Source organism: Myotis nattereri, assembly GCF_964212035.1.
Source record: "Myotis nattereri genome assembly, chromosome: 1".
Lineage (NCBI taxonomy): Eukaryota > Metazoa > Chordata > Mammalia > Chiroptera > Vespertilionidae > Myotis > Myotis nattereri.
In genome coordinates, this window is record NC_138075.1 from 9,978,476 (window position 1) to 10,004,400 (window position 25,925).

The 25,925-nt window shown below is 54.8% G+C and overlaps 1 protein-coding gene across 1 annotated transcript; it reads right to left on the reverse strand.

Moving 5' to 3' along the window:
• Nucleotides 1-7,732: 7,732 nt before the first annotated feature.
• Nucleotides 7,733-25,588, reverse strand: LOC308514633 (uncharacterized protein; the record flags this gene model as incomplete). Its single annotated transcript, XM_081084895.1, has 12 exons — nt 7,733-7,928; nt 11,325-11,500; nt 11,805-11,876; nt 15,713-15,856; nt 19,193-19,437; nt 20,098-20,232; nt 20,867-21,001; nt 21,637-21,774; nt 22,224-22,330; nt 22,492-22,562; nt 23,248-23,365; nt 25,510-25,588. The coding sequence occupies 12 exons, from the start codon at nt 25,586-25,588 to the stop codon at nt 7,810-7,812; spliced, it is 1,539 nt and encodes a 512-aa protein (XP_080941021.1). The 3' UTR covers nt 7,733-7,809.
• Between the last annotated feature and the right edge of the window lie 337 nt (nt 25,589-25,925).

A 25,925-nucleotide genomic window follows, 5' to 3' on the forward strand; every position in this document is an offset into this window, starting at 1 on the left:
GGGTCCCGTCCGACACCGGAGGCCTTGGGCCCGGGAAGTCCTGGGGCAGCGCCCTGAGCAGGGGCCACACAGGGCAGAGGCGGCGGGGGCTCCAGCGCCCTCTGCAGGGCGGGCGGGCGGCCTGGGAGGGGGCGTCTTTCTCAGAAACAAACCCCGAATCGGAAGGGGCGCCCGGAGCCGCTGGTGCAGGCAGAGCGGGGAGGCCGAGGCCCGGAGGACCGGGGGCCTGAGCGGGGCGGCCCCCAGCCCGCGCCCCGCGGCCCCCACGTCCCATCTTCCCCGCAGAAGCTGACCGACTCCCCGCAGGAGCACGTCCCCCGCGGGGCTGCCCTCCGAGGCCGCCTGCCGGGCTCCTCCCCGCAGGGTCAGCCGCCCCAGGACCCCGCCCGCCGCCCCAGGCCCAGGTCCGCCCCGAGGTCCCCAGGGTCCCGTGCTGCCAGCAGCTACTCTGGCCAGACACTCCGATGCCCCGGGACCTCGCCATCTTCCCCAGGCGCCTCGCTGACTTCCTGCAGGGGCGGGACTTCCGGGCGGCGCGCGGCGCTCCTTGAGGGGCAGGGAGTCCCCTGCTGGCGGGAGGCGGCAGCGCAGGGAACCGCGCAGCTGCCCAGTTTCCCCTCTCCAGCCAAGTTGTAAAGGGGTGGGTGGTGCATGCAGAAGTGCGCCCCCACTTCTTCCTGGAAAGCCTGGTGCAGAGGCCTCTGCACGCTCTGCTCAGAAGGGGCCGTGCTTGTCGCAGGCGTGCATCTTGAGACACGTGCACGGGGGAGAGACCATGCCCACAGGGAAATGTGTCCTGGTGCCTGGTTGTGCATTTACCAGTATTTATGGGAAATTTCTGCCCAGCTTGCTGTTCTGAGACTGGTGTTTCCACTCCACCCCAGGGCTCCGTGTGCCGTGTGATACCTCTTCTGAGGTGTGTTCTGTGTCCCCAAATCCATGCGGATGGGACATTGTGACCGTGGTCTTGTTGGGAATAGGGCCTTTGCAGATGCAATCAAGTTCAGAGGAGGCCTTGGGTCTTGGATGGGTGGGCCCTCGTTGCAACGACAGGTGTCCTTGTGAGAGGGAAATTAGACTCACTCGCAGAGAAGGGCATGTGACTTGCAGCCCCAGAAGGACCAGCCTTGCCCTCACCCTGATTCCGGGAGTGAGTGTCTCACAGGCAGCGTGGAGAGCTCCGGTCCCTGACCACCCGCCCGGTCACTGTCTCCTGAGCTCCTGGAGAGAAGCCACAGGAGAGGAAGGGACTCCCAGCTGCAGCCCCCAGCCTAGGGGTGAGGAGCAGGAGAAGGGGGTGCCTGGGGCACTGGCCCATCCCTGCCTCCCTGGGCACCTCCCCTCCTGTGCCCTGACAGGTGACCCAGGGCTGATACCTACCCAGAGGCCCTGAGGACCCGTGTTCAGGGCTGTGCAAGGGAGACCCAAGAGCAGGCGTGATAAAGTTCATCTCCGTCTGTCCCCCCTCCTCCAGTGCTGCGTATACTCAGCACCCTCACTGCCCCCACCCAGGTCTCTACAGGGTCTCCCTTCTGTCTTATACCCTGGAGCCCATGCCTGTCTCTCATCCAGTGATTTCTCTGGTGCTAATTGGGAAGAGGGAGTCAGTCTCCCTTTTTGTCAGCACATCTAACAAATGAAGTGAATCCCTTTATTCCCACGGAGTGCTTGGAAGGGCTCTGGCCCATAGTAGCTGCTCAGTGAATGAATGTCAGCGCCCTCCCCGGGCATTCAGGGCAGTTGGTGGACAGGAACTTCTCTTTCTCTGGACCTGGTGAAAGGGCTGGTTGCAAACATAAAAGATTCCATGAAGGACACAGGGGCTGACGGGTGGGCAACAGGGAAAGTGGTAGAACTAGGGTGCTGGTGTGCGCGCATGTGTGCATGAGTGTGTGTGTGTGTGTGTGTGTGTATTTTGAAGACGTGCCAGTGTTTCACAGGTTATCATCCTAGAAATAGCTTAGGGAAAGTGTATAAATGTATTTTTTAATTAACAGATAACGCCAAATTTCCAACCCTCCTCTGTGCCAGATCACACTCAAATTGAGATTGAGCGCCTGTTCCCCACACCCCTCCTTCATTGACTCCTTTATGGGTGTTCATCCTTGCCCATCTCGCAGGTGAAAGGTCACCATGGAGATGCCCTGTGAGAGGGGATGGAGTGTGGGGGGGCCCCTAGGCTGCAAGGTCATCCCAACCCCCTTCTTCAGCTCCCTTCACCAGTCGGCCACCGAGCCACAACCCAGCTGTCTTCCCTCGCATCCACCCCACTGACCCTGGGGGAGAACATTCGGGCAGACCCTGGGAGCGCCCAGTCTCTTCCTCCATCCATGCTTCTGACCGTGGTCCTGTGCAGCCCCTCCTGTGGGCCCAGTGCATTTGCTGGCAGAGGCCACACTCTCACCCTCGCTGGCTCCTTCTGTTCAGCCCACCCTACCAGGCAGTGCCCCTTGCTGTGCTGGAGGCAGCCTGTGCTGGCTTATGAGAGCCTGTGGTGTTTCCAGGGACTTGACAAGCCAGGTGTTAGACTCAGCCATGGCTATAAATTAACTTATGTGAACTTGGGATTAAATAATGTATGTTAAAAACAAAGGTAATACCCCGGCCGGTGTGCTCAGTGGGTGGGGCATGGATTGTCCTGTGCACTGAAAGGTCACCGGTTCCATTCCCAGTGAGGCAGGAGCCCGGGCTGCGTGTTTGATCCCTGGTGGGGCTGTGTGCGGGTCACCAGTGATCAATGTCTCTCTCCCCTTCTCTCCCCATTCCCCTTTTTAAAATAAGTGAAAACATTTTAAACAAACAAAGCTAATAAATACTCCAAACTTGCCCCTTGTAATTGTTTTCCTGTTACCTATGCTCTCGGGTTATTCATACCTATTGTACCTGCGTGGAGGTGATATTATAGAACAGGCGGCACCGCACCTCTGGTCCCATCTTGGTGCGTAGGGACTCCACGTTGGCAGCTTGAAATCAGCTGTAGTGAAAATATTGACACCGAGGAAATTGGCAAATGTTACCTAATCAGGGCTTGATTTGTTTTCTTCAGTGTCTAGACATAAGAGTGATGGAGAAAATGTTAAAAGTCAAGATTATGCTGAAACCGGTTTGGCTCAGTGGATAGAGCATCGGCCTGTGGACTGAAAGGTCCCAGGTTCGATTCCGGTCAAGGGCATGTACCTGGGTTGCGGGCATATCTCCAGTAGGAGATGTGCAGGAGGCAGCTGATTGATGTTTCTCTCTCATCGATGTTTCTAACTCTCTATCTCTCTCCCTTCCTCTCTGTAAAAAATCAATAAAATAAAAAAAATTAAAAAAAAAAAGATTAAACTTAAAAGTATGTCTGGGGTGAATATTGTGATATGTACATTGTATCTCTGGTTTTTAAAAAAATGTCTGTAGGCATTACAATACAAATACAGTATAAGAATCTGAGGGACTTGGGCTGCCATTCAGAGAAGGACTACCTGACTGAGTGAGGTTCTCACAGACACCGTCAGCTCCCTTTACTTGCCAACATAAAAGAAAACATCATCCAACATTCACGTTGGAGCCACACTCATCTGTCAGTCGAGGGCAAGCATAGGTGGGCTATCAATACACCTGTTTGGCAAAATCAAGGAGAGCTTTCTAAGGGAATCGATGGGCTGTGTGCATACATGTTTACATACATGTGTATGTATGTGTGTTGTGCATACATATAAACATATTCCCTCCTCTCCCTCTGGTTGGTTGATAAACATTTGGCTGGATGCTTCCTTCCCAAGGTTTGTCTGATATTTTCTAATTTTCTCACTTTGCTGTTCTCCCAGGGAGAGCCCCTCTGGTGCCACAGGCAATCCCACCCTCTCTGCAGGCAGACCTCGGCCCTGAGCTGTCACTTGGATGTTTTCCACCGCCCAGATCACACAGCTCCCAGGCCAGGGTAGAGGTGGGGCCCTGGAGCCCCCCGGGGCATGGTTTGGCTGCCTCCTCAGCAACGGGACCCCATGGTACTGCCCAGGGGGGCCCACCACCTGGGTTGGCTGGGTATGTGAGCGAGACATCAGAGTTGGAAGCAGCTGAGGGAGTGATGGATAGGACACGGGGAAGAGAGAGGGGTAGGCCCAGCATGGTCTGGGGGAAGGGGACAGAGGGGATGAGAGGAGGTGCACAGAGGCTTTGGTGGGGGAGGATGGTGAACCGTGTGCTGAGCATTTTGAGTTGGAGGTGTCTGGGGACATCCAAGCTGGGAACAGACCTGGAGGTTCCCAGGAGAGGCTGGGGCTGGAGGTGTTTGGAACCTTCGGGAAGATTGCAATGAAAGCTGTGGATGTGTACGAGCTTGTCTCCGGCTGGAGGGGTGGGGGTGATAGACGGCTGGGTGCGCCCTGAAGTGGCCCATGGAGAGGCTAGACCGCAAAGAAATGCTGTAGCTGGTGTGGAGGCTGAGGGAGGGGAGGGTCAGAAAGGAAGGCCACCCAGGGTGGATGCCGAGAGGTGCCCTGGGGCCGAGTTGTGGGAAGCAGGCAGACCAGTTGGCAAGCCCCTGCCAAGACCCAGGGACAGGGGTGTTGTGGGGACCTGGGATGAGAACAGTCAGCTAAGATGGGCGGGCAGATTCCAGACACATCCCAGGTTCAGGGGAGCTATCGCCTGTGGGAAGTGGAGAGAGGAGGGGTCCAGCCTGCACCACAGGCTTCTGGCTTCTGTGACTTACAGCTGGTGTCCTTGGGTAAGTAGGGAGCCCAGAGGAGCCAGGGAGAGTGGAGGAAGCCTGCAGCCCGGGCAGAAGGTCTAAGGCGGCCGACCTCAGGCCTGGAGCTCAGCAGTGGTCAGTGCTGGGGGAGCGCGTGGGTCAGCCCTGCAGAGGGGCCTGGAGGGAGCTGCCTCCACGGTGGAAGCCGGGAGCGAGCACACAGGAGCGTTCAGTGAGTGGTTGTGGAAGGAATGAGTGAGTGACAGAGCGACTGGCAAGTGTGAGCCCTGAAGAGCTGTCCCAGACCGGGGAGAATCAGGGGACAGAGGCTGAGAGCTCTGAGGGGTGGCTGGCCAGTGTCAGGCCCTGCAAAAGCCAAAGGCGCAGGGGACGCCTGCAGGTGCCGCTGCTCAGTTTGGCTCCAGGCACTGGGGAGGGCAGCTCGCTGAGTGGGCGGCTCCCACAGCTGCAGGACCTCGGGAAAGAATGGGAAGGAGGAGAGAGGAGGCACCTTCCAGGAGAGGTTTGGTGAGGAAGGAAGGGGGCACGCAGGCGGCAGCTGGACAGAACACCATTAGATCAGGGGAGGGGATGGCTACATGCCTCCCTCCCTCCCTCCTCCTTCTGACACTTCCTGGTTGAGTGGCCTTGGAAAAATCCAATGGATCACTTTAAGCTGAGCTCCTGTTGTGATTACAAATCCCATATCAAAATGGGATTCAACTAATAGCGTAAAATAAACACTTGCATGGTAAACAGGAAACCTCGCTGTCCCATGCTCTGACCTTGTGGCAAAGAGAGCTGGTGGATTCCAGGGGCTGGAAAGACTGGGGGCTGAGCAGGGAGCGCAGAGACCCTACACCCCAAAACGCTGCCAGTGACGAAGTGGTGAGAAAAACTAGAACTCAATTCTACAACATCTCATTTTATTACAAACCCGTCCTTGTATTCCAGTATCAATGCCTATTTAATATACAACCCAAAGCACTCAGACAATTGACCATGTTAATATTTCTCAGTAATTTAGCTCTAACGGAGAAAATCTTTATAAAACCCCAATCACCAGGTTTAGGACCAACCACGATGAGCACCTTTAGTAGCAAGAGGAAACAAAATGTGTCAGGAATCCGGCCAAACACACAGCAGCAGGTGAGACTCCCGACTCAAACAACTGACTCCTTATGGAATATAAACATGGAGTGTCCCCCAAGAATGGTACACAGGTCGGACTCCCGATAAACATGAATGACTCCCTATGGAATATAAACATGGAGTGTCCCCCAAGAATGGTACACAGAGGTCAGACTCCTGATAAACATGAATGACTCCCTATGGAATGTAAATGTAGGGTGGTCCAAAAAATGTGCACACAGTGAAAAGAAATAATAAATCAACTCCCGAAGGAATAGAATGGCTGCCTTTTGAACATATAGGGCGTCCACCCCAAAATGTACACACAGGTGCGACTCTGGTGGAAGAGAATGACCCCCAATGGAATGCATGGTGGAGTTCCAAAAAAATGTGCACACACTTTAACAGCTGACAATTCACTGAATTTTCACCTTTTTAAGTTTAACTCACTTGAAGAAATGGGTGAAGCCAGACTGAGCTTTGAACAAAGAAAATTTCTGCACTATGCTTTTGATGGGGACACATAAAAGATAAAAGTCGATGGCAGACAACAGACGACGGTGAGGAGTCCAGGGCAGCTGTGGAGAGAGATACGCACACACACCCACCGCAGGAACGGTTCTTGGTGTCGGCGCCTCCATCGCTCGCCTCAGTTCTGGCGCTGCTGCTGAGGAAGCAATGGAATCGCAAACACCGAGAGCCGCTGCTCTGTGTGCGCATCCTCTGTCCGCAGCGGCCTCGATGCCTGCACTGTGGCCCGTTCGGGACCAGACACCTCATCCTTTGTGTGTCCCCAGAAGCAAGTCCAGAGGATACATCTCCTTTGTTCAAAGCTTAGTCTGGCTTCACCCATTCCGTCAAATCCGTGAGCCCTGAAATGGAGTGAAAACGGAGTTATCAGCTGTGAAAGTGTATTTACATTTGGGGGGACACCCTGTAGTACATATATTTGCGGGGACACCTCAAAGCACATCTACTTCACGAGGGTGAACACATGTATGTAATAGATTAAATTTGGTTTCCACCCCAGGAAGTCACTCAAGGAATAATAAAGTCTCATGCTCGATGGGGGACACTGGGGCGCTGCAGCCACTTTCACATCAGGCTGCACCTGCCTCTCGCACACGCTCCCCTCTGCACACTGTGGACACTTGCTGGGAGGGGGCGGGCAGGGCTTTTCTTGCCCCATCGCCCCGGCCGGGCAGACCCAGTGTTTACAGAAAAGTGAGCAGGTGGCCCAGGAGCCAGCTGGAGAGAGGCAAAGCCCGAGGCCACCTGCCTGGAAGACCGCCCTGGCCTGAAGGACGTGGGGCCCAGGCCTGACTTGGCAACGCTCTGGGTTAACAGTGAGCCTGACACCAGGGTCCACCAGGACCTCAAGGTCTTGTCGTTTGGCTGGTCTGGGCTTCTCCTGGGACCACCAGGCTTCTGGGAGAGGGAGTCGGGAGTCCGGACCACGAGGCCCAGCCTGAGAGAGTGCGTGCGTGCGTGTATCTGTTCACCCGCACACGCACACGCACGCTTAAATGCAGGTGAAGTAGCTAACACGTGTCCTAAGGGGCACGCTCACATAGGAGCTGCCTCTGGGATATCTGTTTGTCATTGCAGGGTGAGCATCCCCAGGCCAAAGTGCATTTGTTCAAAAGATACCAGTGGCTGGAGGGTCAGACAGGAGTTCCACATGGGGTGACCCTTAGGGCTGGCGCAGCGTTGTCACTAACGGGACCAATGGAAGCAGCACGGGAACCCCTTTCCGCGTTCTACAGCCGCTCCAGGCACCGCAGGCGGACAGGAGAGGAGGCCGTTGTCCTCAGAGGCACGTTGGTAGTTTGAAGGCTCGGGAGCTGCTGTGGGGTCAGGAGGAGGGGCCACTATGGGTCCTCTGGCCTTTCCGTACGGGTCATTGGTGGTTTTCCTTTTTTTTTTCTCCATAAATGAGGGAGGGTATTTGGTGAGGAGCTGGTAAAGGGAAAGGAATCTCGAGTGTCTGGGAAAGGGAGAGCCTATTTAGAAGGGGGTGGGATGTCCGAGGATGACCAGCACTGAAGGCGCTTCCACCAAGCCGGGCGGGCCGCTGGTGACTTGTCTGTCTTCTTCCTTTTGCTCTTTTTGGGCCGAGCGGCTACATTGTCATCCGCAGATAACCCAAGAGAAGAAGGAAAAAGAAAACAACACAAAACAGCAAATAAATGACCTGAATAATAACAAATGATGCTACATTCATTCGCTAACTATACTCCGCAAACCAGAATCCTGTCCAGCCCAGGAGAGATGGAAACAATACCCACGGCACAACCAGAATCAGGACTCGGTGAATCATTTAGGCTCCGACTCCATTTAGTTAATTCAGTGGCACCCTTGTGCCAATGCTTTACTTAGCACGTGAGAAGTCTATATTGCTCTAGGAGCTGATGTGTTAAACCATTTTTCAGTTTCAATGTGTTAAATCATTAAAAAAGATGTTTATTAATTTAGGACCTGCCTTTTCGTACTCATCCTTTTTAAAAAATGTTTTTATTGATTTCAGAGAGAGGAAGGGAGAGAGAAATAGAAAGATCAATGATGTCTCTCATGGATTGGCTGCCTCCCAAAGGTCCCCTCCTGGGAATCAAGCCCGCAACCCAGGCACGTGCCCTGACGAGGAATCAAACCGTGACCTCCAGGTTCATGGGACGATGCTCAACCAACTGAGCTGCACCAGCTGGGCTTACTCATCCCTTTTCCTGACAGGCTTCCTGACACCTTGGTGACACACACTACCTCCTGCTCCTGTTCAAAGACCTTGGAACACGTAACGGTATGTTTCTGTAGTAAAACTGTCGACCTCAACTCTTCACTAATACTTTTTTTCTTAAATTCTCGCTGGAGGATATTTTTTCCATTGATCTTTAGAGAGAATGTGGAAATGGGGGAGGAGAGAGAGAGAGAGAGAGAGAGAGAGAGAGAGAGAGAGAGAGGATAAGTGTGAAAATAATGAGAGTACCTACCTCTGCCAAAATAGCTAGAGCTCTACCTCTTTTGGCTGCCAAAACTCCCTCAGCATCAAGAATTATTCCTGTTTAGTCGTAGCTGGTTTTGCTCCCTGGATAGAGGATAGGCCTGCGGAATCAAGGGTCTCAGGTTTGATTTCAGCCAAGGGCACATGCCCAGGATGCGGCTCAATCCCCAGTAGGCGGCATGCAGGAGGCAGCCAATCAATGATTCTCATTATTGATGTTTCTATCTACTTTATCCTTCCTCTCTGAAATCAATAAAAAATATATTTTGAAAAAATATTCCTGTTTAGATTCCTACATATCCTCGACTCTAAACCTACCCTCATGGCCTTTAAATTACAGTCTGACCAGAGCAGACAATTGGTCTAACTTTCTGAGCATGTCATGTACATGAACATAACTGATTCACCCGATTTCTGATTAAGGATTCAAGTCCATAGAGCAGCGGTTCTCAACCTGTGGGTCGCGACCCCTTTGGGGGTCGAGAGACCCATTCACAGGGGTCGCCTAAGACCATCGGAAAACACATACATAGTTACATATTGTTTTTGTGATTCATCACTATGCTTTAATTATGTTCCATTTGTAACAATGAAAATACATCGTGCATATCAGATATTTACATGACGATTCATAACAGTAGCAAAATTACAGTTATGAAGTAGCAACGAAAATAATTTAATGGTTGGGGGTCACCACAACATGAGGAACTGTATGAAAGGGTCGCGGCATTAGGAAGGTTGAGAACCACAGCCATAGAGGAACCTCGGTTACTTCTTTCCCCACAGCGCCACCTGCTGACCACAGCTCCCACCACAGGATAAGGACCCACTACTCAATGCTTGGGCCCCAGGCGGGCTCAGCATCTTCAGGGACCAAAGCAGCTTGAAGTGCAGGCAGTGCTCACAGGGGTTAAAGTTCAGGCCCCGTATCCGTCAGACCCGGGTTCGGATCCCAGTTCCAACACTTACTCTCAGGGCCAGTGCTTAATCCTGGCAAACCTCACTTTCCCAGCTCTGAACAGGGGAAAGGAATGGTGCCGACCTCACCCGGCAGTTAGAACCAAAGGCGATAGACAGAGCGGGTCAACTGCCTAAAGGGTGCTGAGCCCAGGAAGCACCATTGCACAGCTGCCCTTACTCACATTTACCACTGACCTGCTCATTCATGGACCCCGAAGACAGTCTGGATCAGTCAAGCATTTTTTTCTCTGAAAGGTTTGCCAACTCCATTAGGCTGATTATAGTCATTAAGTCAACTTAGACAATAACACAAGTTGAGGTGGTAAATGTCACAACATTTAAGGAGCCACTATGAAAGCTTCATGATCATTTCCCTGCACGTGAGCTTTTGCCCTAATTCACCTGCTGTAAAGACTGGGCATGCAAGCACTAGTCCCCAAACAGTGGGCATGCGTGTGCACACCTCATCTTAGCATCTCCAGTGACACACCGGGACTGGAAGTGGTGACTGCCACCTGGAGAGGCTTGTGCACACGTCACACTCAGAAGGCGGCTTGGCACAGGCCCTGGGCCCTGTCAGCTACTGTGACGCCAGCCGCTGAGAGCACACGAGTCTCAGGCAGGCCCTGGTCCTCAGAAAGCCCTAGTGTCCTTCATAAAATTTACTTTCTCAGGAGGCTTGTTGGGCAGGTTTGTAGGTAAATAATGTACACAATGATATTTAAACGTGAATTTGAAGACGAAACCACATTTAAGACAATGGCTTTGTTTAATCGATTGTAAGATGCACATTTCACCCCCAAACCTTACATCTCTGAAATCAGGATGCAGCTTCGAGCATCCCTCCCATCTCGGTCGGCTAGGTGGCAATTCTGACAAAATCATCACTGCCACCACCCGTTCATTTTTTTTTTATAATCACATAGTCATACAGCTTACAACGGCCAGCCTCTTAGATCCGATGAAACATATGCAGGACATCAACTAGAAACCCATTTCGGAACCTCTGGCTCACTCCCACCCCAGCCCTAATTGTCCAGGTACAGCGCCCCCTGCTGGGAGGACTCAAGGCCAGGAAGGTGGGAGAAGAGAACCACACCTGCTTTTCAGAGGGACAGAGAGCTCAGCCCCCGAGGCCGTGCTGAAGACCTTGCATGTGTCCATTATGTGTTAAATGCACCAGGATCTCCCTCCAGAAATGGCTTATCCCAGGCCTGGCAGATACAACGAAACCCCAAAACTTACCCTATTGGGCTCTCTCTGCGGTAACTGTATGGAGATCTGCTCTGGACATTCCAGGACCCACCACCTGTATGTGATGGGCGAGGCTTCTCGTGCTAAAGGAACTAAATTGTTCTGGGACGAAACTGCCACAACACTGACGTGGGTTTATATTTTCTATTTGGCTGTTCACATACCTAAGTGGGGAGCACACCCCTTTCAGGCGCCTACACACGTGTGCACACCGAGCACGCCATCTCGTTGGTGCTGCCCTGTCCAGGAGGGAGACCTGAGGTCCTCCCCTGCATTTCCCACCTGGAGCCAAGGCACTCCTCCTACCTTTTCCCACAGGCACACTGGTGGCGTCTCGCTCTTCCATCCGGTATGAGCATGATGGCGTGGCCTCCAGGGGCCCGGGAGGGCTGTCTGGGGTCGGCTCTGCTGGTTCTCTAGAACCGTTGCTTTTGTGTTTGAAGAGTTTGATAACGGCTCTGGCTCCGATCCAGCGCTTTTTCCTATTAGAAGTAGAGGCTTAGGACTCCGCCAACCCTCACTGTCCCTCCATCCGGGCCAGTGGCTGTAAATCTGGGGTTCAGAAGGACGGAGCTCTTCGCCAGCACCATGATCTTTGTATGTGGGGCTCAGGGGGTAGAACACAATTTGCAGTGAATTCACACAGACCCCACTCTGGACCTGCCATAGAGGGGAAGATGCGGGCCCAACAAACTGGTCACTGCTCTAGATGCGACAGCTTTCCCCACTCGTGAGAGAGCAAGCATTCTGTTCTGTGCTACAGTTACTGCCATTAAATCAACTCACTTCCTGGGAGCAGTATCCTTGGATTCGTAGGTGTCCAGGACTGTGTCCTCCTCCTCTTGTTTTCCTTCTTCTCTGTAAATAGAGGAGAAAGAAAAGCAATCTGGTTTTTAAAAGAAAACACGTAAATTGACTCAGCCCAGCCTGGGACCTGGCCAGGAAGGGCCGGCATTTTCCTGGGAATCAGACATCACGATGCTCATGGCCTTGTGATTGCTGAGTCAGGGAAATGGGGGTGAAAGCACATGATGTGGGTCCGGGAACCCTAACACGTGGAGGCGGCCTGCTGAAGCACCGAGGATCAAGCTGAACGTCGTCTCCAGAGAGTAAGCCCCAAACTATGTGGGACTCAGGGTCGGAAACCCATGGGCCTGGACAGCTCAGACCCTGGTTTCCTTGCTGGAAAATGAGTCCCCTGCGTCGAGGCAGCTGCTCAGACTCCGTCAGTCATGAAGCTGCCAAGGTCCCACCAACACGAGGAAATTTCTGTGAGTTCACCGTGAAGTAAGCATCCCATGGAAAGTGATGGCTCCCACACCACTGGACCCCTAAACACTGATCCTGCTCTGCTCCTAGCGCCCTTGGCGCTGTTCCTCTAGTCTGTGTTGTTCTCTTCCCACCGCCGTGCTGCTTGGCCTTACGCTAGAGCACTTTCCTGTCTGGCTCTGACCAACCCTCCACCCCTAGTCGCACAAACTCACGGAGGGCAGGCACCACAACCCTCCCAGGACTGGGGAAGACTCCGCTCGGAGCAGGCTCAGCAAGCTTGCCATCTCCCTGGCCTCCTGCAGGCCTGTCTAATGCAAAACCATCATCAGATCACCCCCTGGGCACCAGGACCCGACTCTTCTAGTTGGCACCTGCCCAACCTCTGCTGGTAATTTTTACCCACTGCATCACAGAGAGCCAACTTCAGGCCACAGTCATTTCTACCCCAAAACTACAGTGTGGCTTTCCACGTGAACCATCTTGGGTTGGTGCAACCACCTGTAGACGAGCAAAAGAATCCAAGAGAACAGTAAATTAGCCCAGCCCCGCTACCCAGGGAGCTGGGACAGTGCCCCAGGTTCAGTGTGACCAAGTCCCTCTGTCCCCCATGGCCAGCCATTCCTGACCACAAGGAAGGACAGTCCCGCAGCACAGCACCGAGGGGGGAAGACCACCCTGGGCCCACAAGATGCATCTCGGGTTACTGGGCTTCCAACCACAAGGCTTCCAACACCAAGGCCCTTCCTCCCGCCCTCCTTCCTGGCAGCTCCGAGGCCTGTAGACCAGCTTCCCATAAACACTCACTTCCCAGTGAACCCGACTCCTTAGCTGGGCATGGGCGCCTTCCCCAGCTGAGCGCCGCCTGCTGCAGCCTCCCTCCTGCCACTGCCTGCCCCTTCCCTGCATCCAGACCACCCGTGCTCCATGTCCCCGCACCGGCCAGCCCTGTCCCCATCCGGGTCAGCAGCAGCACCCCAACTCCCACCACCATGCTTCCTTCTAGGCCTCTATGAAGCTCCTCAACATCTGTCTGCCGTGCACACAGCTCTGCTCACATCCCATCACGCCTACTAGTTCCTGGCAACCAGGTCACTGGTTCTGTGCACCTCGCAGGGTCTACGCCAAAGCCAGGAATGTGTCATGTCGGCAGAGGGAGGACAACCAGGGTGCACCAACCACCCTCTCTCCAGCCTGTTAAGGGAAAACACACAGAAAGGGCTTGGCCCGCAATCTGAATTCCTTCCCTAGGCACCACTCTACCGCCATTGTATTTTTAAATCTGAACTGAATCCAAAAGCAGATTAAGAACCATCTGACAGTGGGCTGTATCTTTGAAAAGCCAACCACCCCTACCTGCAGAAATCTAGCACCATTCCAGGAAAATGAACGGAGGACGTGCTGGGAAGATGGTCTGACCCCTTCCCTTGGGACACCAGTGCGCCAGGGGGCTCTGCCCAGAATGTCGAGGCCCAGGCGCGGGGCTGGAAGCCAGGACCCCTTTGTTGACAGGGCAGCCCACACCCCTTACATTGGCTGAGCTTTGTCCTCATTCTCAAGCTGCCTGTTCCTGTTGGCCAATGTGTCAATCTGGCTCTTGAGGTTATCTTTTTCTTCTTCTAAGTTCTCCTGCCGACGTGGAACAAAGGGCTCTTCGACTGAAATACTTTTGAAATACATGGAGTCAGAACATGTTTGCTCTAAATCTGTGTGTCTATGCCCAGCTCTTCCCCCCACTTCCAAGCCCCTTTCTAATTTCACTCCTGAGACAAATAAAATATGAGACTCGGGACTATTAGGTAAATCCACTGAAATCATCATCATCGTCTTCATAACTGCCCGACTGGGTCTCAGGGGGAAGATTTAGACCAGAAAGCTCACATGACCCGAGGCTCATGGACTCAATTTGGACACAGATGTGCCCTGTTCAGCCCACATCACCTGTCTTTTTCAATTTAAATTAATTAGTTCATCAATATTTAAAAATTTTAAGTTTCACATTAACATTCAGGTATCTAGCTTCTCAGAGGGTGGGGAGAAAGCATAAACAAAAGGCCCTGGCAGGTGTGGCTCAGTAGTCACAGCATCAGCCCATGTACAGAGGGTCATGGCTTCAGGTCTCAGTCAAGGGAACAGACCTGGGTTGTGGGTTTGCTCCCCAGTGTAGTTGGGGTGTGTGCTGTAGACATCCAAAAGATGTGACTCTCTCGCATCGATGTTTCTCTCTCTCCCCCTCTCCTTCTCCCCCTTTCACTCTCTCTAAAAGTCAATGGAAACATTGTCCTGGGGTAAGGATTAAAAAACTAAAGATTAAAAAAAGAATGACCTGGCAGCCCGGGCCTGCCCCCCAGCTGACAGCCCTCAGAGGGTGTGTGTTCCCCACCAGGGTCTGCTCTGACGCTGACACTCCTTCCCCACCGGCTGGACCCGCCTGGCCCTGGAGGCACCTGAGTCTGTAGCCCCCAACACATATTAGAACAAGGCTGTGGGAAGGAAGGCTTCATGTGGCCGTGCCTCTGGGTTGACACAAGACCTGGATTTGAATCCTGACTGGACCACTGACAAGGAGCATGAACTTGAGCAAGTTATTGAATCTCACTGAGCCTCTTTCCTCATCTGTTTTTTTTTTTAAAGAGGAATAACAATAACGCAGTTAATTCTCATGGTTCACAGTATAACGTCCTATCAAACCACCGAGAACACTCATTTAGTGGACACTGAAACTGTCCCCGCCGGTTCCTGTGAGTCTCAAATGCCGCTCCTTACTCCCCATGAGGCTCAGCGCAGACTTGCACTTGGGGACACTGGACAGCCCTGCAGCACTCCACTTAGGGGCCATTTCAAACAGCGACATCGCCACCAAAAAGCACAAAAATAGAACTCCATGGCACTCAATGGGCCACAGAAGGGACACTGGTTTGCAGTGTGAGAGCTGAAACAAGGCAGGAGCCAACGGTCTTGTTCAGCTTCCCCTGCAATGTGCCCATCGGCGACTCCAGTATCTCCCACTCTGGACAGGCCCATGAAAGGCTACCGCTACCGATTTGGGGGTTCACGTGCATTTCAGGGAGGAGGTGAATTCACCAAGAGGGAATGCGTGAATGCCGGGGACCGAGCGCCTCTCCCTCGCGGGGTGGCTGGCGGTGGAGGATGAAGGGGCCCTCGCCCGATACAATCATCACCATCATCAAGGTGCAGGGGAGGTCACCAGGCCTAGACACTGCAGCATCCCAGTGTCGCCAGTCCTCCCCTCCTGGCCACCAGCTGCGTGCCTTTACCTTGTGACCGTCCAGCTGTGACCATGACAGGGCTGGTAAAAATACACCATCACCAGGAGACTCGCTTGAGCTCAGCTCAGTGGGTGCTGAGTGAGTTGCTCCGAATGAAACCTGGCAGAGGCCAGTGCAGGGGGCGGAGGCGGTTACCTGTCAAGCTCCTGCCGCAGCCTCTCCTCCTCCTGGGCGGCCAGGGCGATCGCCTCCTGCTCCTGTTTCAGAGCCTCCCTCTGGGTGTTCAGGAGCTTCTCCAGCTCCTGCAGGGATTCCTCGTGTAGGCGCTGGTCCTGATCCCTGAGGAGGGAAACACCCGCTAGGCACCCACACACAGGAGGCTGCACAGCCTCCAGGAGCGGCTTCTCTCTGCAGAGCTGAGGGCGGCGGGGATGGACACAGGTCCCCTCCAGCCCGGAGCCGAGTCCCTCCTCCCACCCGACCCTTCTCCAGGGTCCCTTCCAGTCCCTGGGTAAGCAGCCTCTCTCCCTTAGCCCGCTGGGAACACCAACACTGTTTTCTGAACTCCCTGCCCTTCTCACAGAAACCAGCACAGATTCAGGGAATTCCACCCACGGGACAGCTGGCCCCCTCCCCGGGGCCAGGGGAGCCCTCTGCCCAGCTCAGGAACAGAATCTCCCTGGGCTGAGCCAGGCAGATGGGGCCAGAGGCTGGTCTGCTGGGGCCCAAGCAGCTGCCAGGGGCCAGTGGCACACAGGCACGTGCACACCCACACGCCCTGCTCCTCCAGGCACCCCCAGTCCAGCCCTTACTCTCCCCCTCACTCAGGGCTTTTATTTTCTTCCCCTCGCAGTGCTTACAGGGTCCGGCACAGCCTCTCTGGAGGCTGCAGAGAACAAGGGGGAGCCCCTGACCAGCCCCTGCCTGTCCCTCCGGCCTGCTGGAACCTCCCGGTCAGGTGACTCGGCAGCTCCTCGTGACTCATCCCCTTTCGCTCTTCCCCACGCAGGCAAATCCCTGTCCACACCCCCTTCCTGACGTCTCCACACCCAGAGACAGGCTGACAGAGACCACCCAGGGTTCCAGGGTTTGCAGCCTCCATCTGCAGCCCTCCACCTGCACTCTACCACTCCCATCAGCTGTACTTGTACCATCTGCCAGGAGCCAAGACTCGGGGGGAGTCAGACTCAGAAACCTGCTGTGGCGGCTGCTGAAAGACAGGCCTCCTGTGGCCGTTAGCCACGGGCGGAGGCTGCCCTGACGTGGGAAGTGGCCAGTGGGGGTGGGGGACCTGCCTGGCTTTCAGGGTGGTGATTGTTCTCATCCAGGTGAATGATTCTGGGAAAAGCCATACAGCTTTGCCAAGTGGCCATGGACCATTAGGGTTCCCAACTCCTGCTTCCCTGTTGTGTCTTGGAAAAGCACACGGATCAAGCACATTCCAGCTGTTGGTAACCACCCTCCTGCAGGGCAGAGACTATGAGCCTCACTCCCCTGAGGCTCTGGGACGAAGCTTGACACCCAGGAAACGTGTGCCAGGGAGCGAAGGAGTGAGGGTCCCAGTCAGGTGTCAAGTGAAATGAATCGTGCTCCAGGCACCTCCACCTCCCACCCTGCAGCCCTGTTGCAGACAGATCATGGGCTCCAGCTCCCCGTGCAACCAGCAAAATCACAGAGTGACACAGGAGGTCTATCAAGCGAGGAGCGACCAGCAGAGCGACAATGAACTCCTCCTTCAGAGCCAGTCAGATGCCACTTGCACAAACCTTCCCTGTGTGAGCAGACATTAAGAATATCACGTCACTGTTATAATAAATCACTAAAGGCCTTGTGCACGAAATTTGTGCATGGGAGGATGGGTCCCTCAGCCCAGCCTGCACCCTCTCCAATCCGGGCATTCCTCTCACAATCTGGGACCACTGGCTCCTAACTCTTCTGCCTGCCTGATCACCCCTAACCACCAATGCCTGCCTGCCTGCCTGATCACCCCTAACCACCTCTGCCTGCTTGCCCGATCATCCCTAACCACCTCTGCCTGCTTGCCTGATCGCCCCTAACTGCCTCTGCCTCAGTCCCTGCACACGGGATCTGGGTTTCCCTCCCTCTGGCCAGCCATAGGCGCCCAGGACCTCCAGCAGCTTCGCCTAGGCCAGCCGCGTTTGCCCTGAACCCCCACCTGGGACCCGTGGCGGCTTTGTCCAAGTCCCGGCTTTGTCAAGAAGGACATGCCTGGTCAGACTAATTAGCATATTACCCGTTTATTAGTATAGATAGGGCCTGAAGGATAAAGCTGGTAGGTGCCTGGTGAGGGGTGGGCACCTCAGGAGTTTCCCATCATTAGTCAGCTGGGTGCATTCCCACCACATCTACACACAGCACCATGCACCCCCTAGATGCTCACTAAGCAACACGTGAATGTGGGATGGGTGCAGGAGAAGGCAGAGAGGGGGATGCCAAGAGGCAGGAGATGCTCATTCTGGCTGGAAGGAACAGAGTCTGATAGGAGCAGACGTCTCGGCACCCCTGAAGGATGGGGACCTGAGAGGATAAAGGGGGTGGGAGGCCCTGGAGAGTGGACAGGAAGCACTGGGTGAGCGTTTAAACGAATGTCATGGCCCCCACGCTCACGGCAGCAGCAGGAGCCCTCAGCAGGCTCTGCTGGCTCAGTGTCCTCCCGGGACCCTGTGATGAAAACTCCCCGCACCTCAGCTGCTTCCACTACTGAAGACCCCACATTTGCTCAGCGTCTTGTTGAGGAGGAATCGAGGAAAATACTGTGAGCAGGGATGTCTCACAAGCACAGGGAGCGGACGATAGACAGCTCTCTCCTGTGCTGCTCCACGTGTGGGAGCCTCTCTTTAGCCACATCTCTCCCGTCTCCCCTGAGTTGGAATCCCGTGCACATCACACCTCCCCCAGGCTCTGAATGCTGCTGCACCTGCCCCGGACCTGGTTCAATCGGGATCTGCCAGAGCAGGAGCTTGGGTGACGTTGGCTGACTACACACACACAAAGCCCTGATCCGGCAGAAGCGTAAAGTTGAGATTTGTGCATTTCAATGTACGTCGATTTTACCTTAAAAAAGGAGTATGGAGGTGGAGAGTCAGAGGTAAAGATGACATGAGATTGGCAGACTATTCAAGTACTGACGTCAGGGATGAGTACATTGGGCTCTCACTACACAATTCTGTACATTTCCATACATTCAAAAGTTTCCAAAATTAAAAGTTAAACACACACACACACACACACACACACACACACACACACACAGAAGCACAGACTCTGAGGCTTTGACAGGGAAGAAAAGGCCTGGAAGCTGGCAAGGCACGTCCCTGTAAATCGGCAGCTGTGGTGAACGTCCCTCCTTGTTCTTGGTTGGAGGGAAGAGAAAGAGGAGGAGGAAGAGGGGGCACGAGTCCCCAGGGGAGCAGGGAACCCAGTGCTGACACATGGTTTCCCTGAGCCGGGATCAGCTGGGCACACCCATCTCCCCTCAGGGACCCACCTGCCCCTCAGCCTCCAGCTGCACCCACCCCACATCGCTGAGGGGGACGTTCCATTCACTTCTCTTCGTGTGAAGCAGCAGAACCAGGGGAACCACGAGGGGCCAGAGCAAAGGGGGACTGGAGCCTGGAGAGCTCGCTAGTCACCCCGACCGTTGCCGGCACCCACCTACGCCTGAACGCCTTGCTTGCCATTCCCAGGGAACGGCGCAGCAGGGTCTTGTGGCGACTGTGCTCCTCCACGAGGGCCTGGTACTGCCCAGACAGCTGGTCATGGAGCGCCCCCAGGCATGTGTGGTCCTTCCGCAGGGCCTCGTGGACTTGAATCAGCTGCTCCAGCAGCTCGTACAGCTCCTCCCGCTCCCTCTCCTTGGCCGCCTGCTGGTTCTTGGAGGCCAGAAGGGAAGGGTCCAGCTGCCGGGAGAAAAAAGGTGATGATGCCTCACCGGTGCCGGTCCCAGGAGTCACAGACTCTGCATCCCCGCACCCCCACATGCAGTGAGGGGCCAAGAGCAAGGCACCAAAATAGCAGGGGCCCCCAGGGCAGGAAAACCCCAGCTGTGCTGAGGGCAGTTCTACCAGCACTTAAGGAACTGCACTGGGAAGGCCCACAGAATAGAGGGACGATCACAAGGTGCTACACTTGTGGCCTTTTTTGGGCAAATTATGCCCTTTCTCTGCATAAGCTCATTGGGTGCCCTCTTTGACTACTTTGAAAAGCCTATTGAAGAAATGAGTAATAGAAAATTAGTAAGGACATAGAATATCTGAACAACATTACCAACCAATTTACCCTGATATTTACAGAACAACCATCCAACAAACACAGCCAGGAGCACCTCCCCTCTCCTCCCTCAAGTCCTGTCAATCAAAAACAAGATGGCCAGTGTCTCTGGGAGGCAACACCTATCCCTATCCCCTTGCCACAGTGAGAAATGCTGGTCTGAGCTGCAGCTGAGCCAGGAAACTGGTCACCCAGAAATCACTGATCAATGACCAGGACACGGCTATGATCCTGGACGCTCCCTCTTGCAGGCAGGGGCGCCAGGGGATGCATGCACTCTAGGGGCCTACCTGTGGGGCCTTCGCCTGTAGGGTGTCTACTGCGTCGAGCACCTGCTTTAGGTCTTTCAATAGCTCCTTATTGATGTTCTCTAAGTTCTGGCTGTTGTCCTTTTCTATTTGCAGTTGCCACTCCAACTCCAACATCTGCAGAGCCAAAGACCCAGCCCGTGTGAAAGTCCGTTTCACGGAGTGAACTTTACTTTAAAGCAACCCCCAAACGTGTCAGCCCATGGGACACGGTAACAGGCCTTTTCTCAAGGAAAAACCTTCCTGCCCACTTCCTGGGGGGGTACAACAGCCACTGACAACGCTGGCAGAGCGGGAAGAGGGAAGCCTGACCCCTGGGTGGCATCACTGAGCCGCTGCCCCAGCGCTGGGCTGCCTTCCCTGGCACTTGTTGTCGTGCCAGGCAAATCCACCCAGGGTTCTCAGGGTGACGCTGGACATTTGGAGCAGGATCGTTCTTTGTCCTGCGGGGCTGTCCCAGGGGCTGCAGGACACTGAGCAGCATCCCTGGCCTCACCGCACCACAGCCAGGGGCACCTTCCCTCTCCTCCCCCAAGTCCTGTCAATCAAAAACAAGATGGCCAGTGTCCCTGGGAGGCAATACCTGTCCCCACCCCCCTGCTGAGCTGAGAATTGGTGGTCTGAGCTGCAGCTGGGTGAGGAAACTGGTCACCCAGGAATCACTGATCAATGACCAGGACACGGCTATGATCCTGGACGCTCCCCCTTGCAGGCAGGGGTGCCAAGGGAGGCATGCGCTCTGGGGGCCTACCTGTGGGGCCTCTGCCTTTACGGTGTCTACTGCATCGAGCACCTGCTTTAGGTCTTTCAATAGCTCCTTACTGATGTTCTCTAAGTTCTGGCTGTTGTCCTTTTCTATTTGCAGTTGCCTCTCCAACTCCAACATCTGCAAAGCCAAAGACTCAGCCCGTGTGAAAGTCCGTTTCACGGAGTGAACTTTACTTTAAAGCAAAGCCCAAACGTGTCAGCCCAAGAAACACTTCAACAGGCCTTTTCTCAAGGAAAAACTTCCTGCCCACTTCCTGGGGAGGTACAACAGCCACTGACAACGCTGGCAGAGCGGGAAGAGGGAAGCCTGACCCCTGGGTGGCATCACTGAGCCGCTGCCCCAGCGCTGGGCTGCCTTCCCTGGCACTTGTTGTAGTGCCAGGCGAATCCACCCAGGGTCTCAGGGTGACGCTGGACATTTGGAGCAGGATCGTTCTTTGTCCTGCGGGGCTGTCCCAGGGGCTGCAGGACACTGAGCAGCATCCCTGGCCTCACCACACCACAGCCAGGGGCACCTTCCCTCTCCTCCCCCAGGTCTTGTCAATCCAAAACAAGATGGCCAGTGTTCCCTGGGAGGCAATACCTGTCCCCATCCCTCGGCTGCAGCTGAGGATAGCTGGTCTGAGCTGCAGCTGGGTGAGGAAACTGGTCACCCAGGAATCACTGATCAATGACCAGGACGTGGCTGTGACCCTGGATGCTCCCCCTTGCAGGCAGGGGTGCCAGGGGAGGCATGCGCTCTGGGGGGCCTACCTGCAGGGCTCTGTCTGCCTTCAGGGTGTCAACTTCATGGCGCAGCTGCTCTAGTTCTTTCACGAGCTCCGCAGTGAAGGTCTCCCACTCCTGGCTGTTGTCCTTCTCCTGCAACAGCTGCAACCGCAACTCTCCCATCTGCAGAGCCAAAGACCCAGCCGTGAAGCGGCCCAGCCGAGGTCCTGCACACACGTGCGTGGCTTCCATGCTGCTTCCCTCCCAGGCCCGCCTGTGCTTTCTGCCAGCGCGCTGCTCTCCTTTCAGGAAGCACTTACTGTGTGCTCGGACCCTTGACCTGCACTGACTCATACGATCCTCACAACACCTACAGGGGGCACAGCGTCACTCCCATCTCACAGAGGAAGACGAAGGCAATGGGCACAGAGACGTCCATAGTGCCCGCTCACTCTGCTGCAGGGACAGGTCATGCTCCCTCGGGACTCTGCTGCAGGAGGACTCGTGTCCCGCTCCCATCACTGTGGCTGCCCTGCACCCCGCATTGCTCCCAGCTGCGCATCCTCACCGACACCTGGGTGCTCCCCTGGCCACCTGCTTGCCTGTCTGTTCCGGACACCACCCACCATTACCTCCTTCCGGAGCTGCTGGTTCTCCTCCTTCAGCTCCGCATACTCAATGCTGCTTTCCTGCAGGGCGATGGAGGCCCCCTGCAGCTCCTGTGCAATCCGCCTGGAGGCTAAAGAGCAAAGTCGAGTCAGAGCCCAGATTCCAGGGCCTGGGCTTCCACTCTCTGCCCTCGGCCCCGAGACAACCGTCACCCCAAGCCCTAGGTCCAGGAGCCTGGGGTGGTCGGCTGGGTGCCCTCCGTTGTCCACAGGGTGCTGTTGCTGTCGGTACCTGAGGGCCCCTCAGGGGGTGACAGCTCCTCTGCTGCCTCAGCTGGTGCCTGGTAGGGAGGCAACCCAGAGCTAAGAAGAAAGAAGGTGACGGTGGAGAGGCCAATGGAAAACCTCAAGATAGTAGAACTGGTGGAACCACTTTTTACCAAGTTCTAACCTGGCCACCAAGTCAGGGATTTCAGAGACTAACAGAGATGGCAAAGAGATGGCGTTTTCTGTGCCGGCCCCCAGAGTGGTGGGGGTCTGGGTGGCTCAGCTGAGGGGGTTTGTGGGGGGTGATAATTGACCAGTGTGTCTGCAGGTGGTAGAGGCTCTGCGGCAAGTATGTCCAGTACTTACCATCCCTGGACAGGGCCTTCGGACAGATTTCATTTTGTGCTTTCACAATTGCATTGAAAAAAGAATGAGACAGTATATCTAAATTGCTTGAGAAAGTCTAAGCGAGATCAACATAAGGTAAAGACAGACGAAGGCAGATTGCCTCCTTTGCTTTTAAACAGCTTGAACGCAGAACAGAAAAGGGAGCAGAGACCCGAGAAGAACCCGAGTTCTCGGCCCCTTCCTGCCACAAGCAGGTGCGTGACTTTAGGTAAATGAACGTATGAGGGGTCAGGGTGCTCCCTCACCTGGCCCTCCAGGGACACATTCTCACCCGGAGCCTTATCACACTGCACTGCTCCTAGGGCTGCACCCCACCTGCTTTCTATTCACCCCCTCGGGGCTGGAAGGACCTAGAGGGGGCGCCGGTTGTCACCGCAGCACCTGAAGCTGGACGTTCCCATCGCCCACCAAGGACAGCAGCACAGACCCAAGAAGCCAGAACAGACTGAAGACCCGAAGCAGCAGGCAGCTCAGCAGTGGAGCAAATGAACCTTCGTGGTCCAACTCCAGCTCAGTGCACACCACAGACAAACACGCCTGCTGTCAACACATGGAAACTCACCTACGGCTTCATCCTGCCAAGGCTACCAATGACACTAACAGCCGAAAACTCCACTAAGTCACAACCTGTGCTCATTCAGATTTCGCTTTAAAAATAACAGTTTTAAAAATTGGGGTGAGCCCAGTCAGCGTGGCTCAGTGGAAGAGTGCCAACCTATGAACCAGGAGGTCATGGTTCAATTCCAGATCAGGGCATATGCCCAGGTTACAGGCTCCATGCCTAGTATGGGGCGCGCAGGAGACAGCCGATCAACGGTTCTCTTTCATCTTCGATGTTTCTATCTCTCTCTCCCTCTCCCTTTCTCTCTGAAATCAATAAAAAATAATATATGGTAAGAAGATTGGGGTGAACTATCTACAACACTGGGTTCACCGTTTGAACTATTTTTCAGCGTATGGTTCTGTGGCATTAGATGCGTCCCCACTGACCTGCAACTCACCCCGCCCACCTCCTGTCTCACTCAGTGCCTCACACCCGGCTCTGTGCTCCTGGGAAATGATGGTGAAGGATCTCCAAGTGCAGCAGTGGAGCTGATGACCAGCCTCATTTCCTCTTCCCTAAAGGCCAGCACCTCAGAGGCTCTTGAGAGGACACAACAGTTTATTGGGAAAACAAGCAATGGTTCTCTACTGGGCGCTGCGCTCACGAGCACCTCCAGAGCCAGAGCCATGGGGATCTTTTCATCCAACAAGGGCGATGGGACAGCCATCCTCTGTTGGTGCCCCGGGGGCCAGGCCCAGCGTGAGGCTTCACCGTCTCCTCTCAGGAGACACCACAGCAATCCTGCGAGGCAGCTTCATTACCCCCATTTTGCAGATAAGAAAACGGAGGTTTAAGGAGGTCACCTGGCCATCAGGTGGAGGAGCCAGGACTTGAAGCCAGGCCTTTCTTACTCAAGAAGCCACCACACCATCCACGCAAAAGTCCATTCACGCTTTGCTCATGAGCTGCCAGCTAAGCAGCAGGAGTGGGAACACCAAGAAGTAGTCACGGGCACTGACCTGAAAGGGCTCACAAACTACACAGGGGGCCTGAGTCAGGGGGGCTTCCCAACCCACCAGCCTCCCTGGTCTCTAACAGAAACATCAGGTCTGAGAGGTTCCTGCCAGCCGCACCACTCCTGCGTTCCACCAGGGGGCGGTGTCCTCCCCATGAACCTGAGCTCCCAGAGCAGAGATCCCTGTGGTGCCCACCTTGGTCCCAGGAGTGCTGAGACTCCAAATAGAGAACTGACTCCTCACACAGATTCATAGTTCAATGAACTGATTTTAGGTTTGGAACTGATGGGGACCCTTGAAGAGAAGGACTATCCAGCTGCTCTCAACAGCCTCTCCATGATGCTTAGGAATGTGGATCAGAATTGGAAAAGCAGCACCTCCCCCACCCCCCAAACCAGCCCAAGGCCCTCCTGTGCGCTGCAGAGATCTAAGCGCACCTTCACCGGCACCCTCAGGTGCACGAGATGTTGTTGAGCACAGGGACTGGCTACTTGTTTGCCGGGTGCACTGCCTGCCCCTGGCCAACCCCACACCTCCTCTGGGGGCTGTGAGGGGGCAAACACAACAGACAGGGGAAGAGGCCTGGCTCCCCTGAGAAGCAGACACTTAGCAGGCCCTGCCCTGGGAGACAGAGAACAGACTGCACCCATCTGCCCGATGATGACATGGACGGAGGAAATCAGCCCAGGCCGGTTCTAATGCAGGTCAGTGACCACTGGGGAAGGCTCCTGCCATCCAGAGCTTTCAATCCCCCACAGACAGATCTAAGACATCCTCTGGGCGTCAGCGTGCTGTCATCTGGAAGCTCCTGGGACTGTCTGCATGGGGGCTGAGAAATCTGGCAACACTTACTTTGTAGTTCATGTCCTGACTTCAAGGCTGCCAGACCCTGCATGTTCTTCTTGGGGAGAATTGCAATAAAACAGTTCCAAATGGCCCTTGAAGAAAATCCTATTCACTTCGGGTGAGGATGGGCTGACACATGAGATTCAGAGCCAAGGGCCTCATTCAGCTCCCTGGATGAGGGAGAACCCACAGCCAGCCTGGCTCCCAGGCAGCAAGGGCTGCTACCCACCTTCTGACTGCTGCTCCATCTCCCAGCTCAGGTGGTCGGGCTGGTTCATCCTCTGGGCCTGTTCAGCCTCGAGGGCCATGCTGTCCCCCAACAGCTCCTTAAGGAGCTGCTGGGGGATGTGTCCACGATCCTAGTGCAGGAAGAGGGGAGTGGTGAGGATGCCCCCATGCCACCCTCTGGGCAGGCCCCATGCATTCCCCCATGCCACCCTCATTCCCCCAGGATGAAGGGCCTCCATGCACCTGCTCACTTCCAAAAACACAGCTGCACAGAAGTGACACCAACACAGTGCCCGGATGGGAGACCTACAGCCACTAAAAGAAATGCTGACCCAGTGGCCTAGGTGATGAAGACACCCAATGTCTCTGAGTGGTGTCTGAACAAAGTGGCATACAACGCAGGCTTTAAAGCAAGTA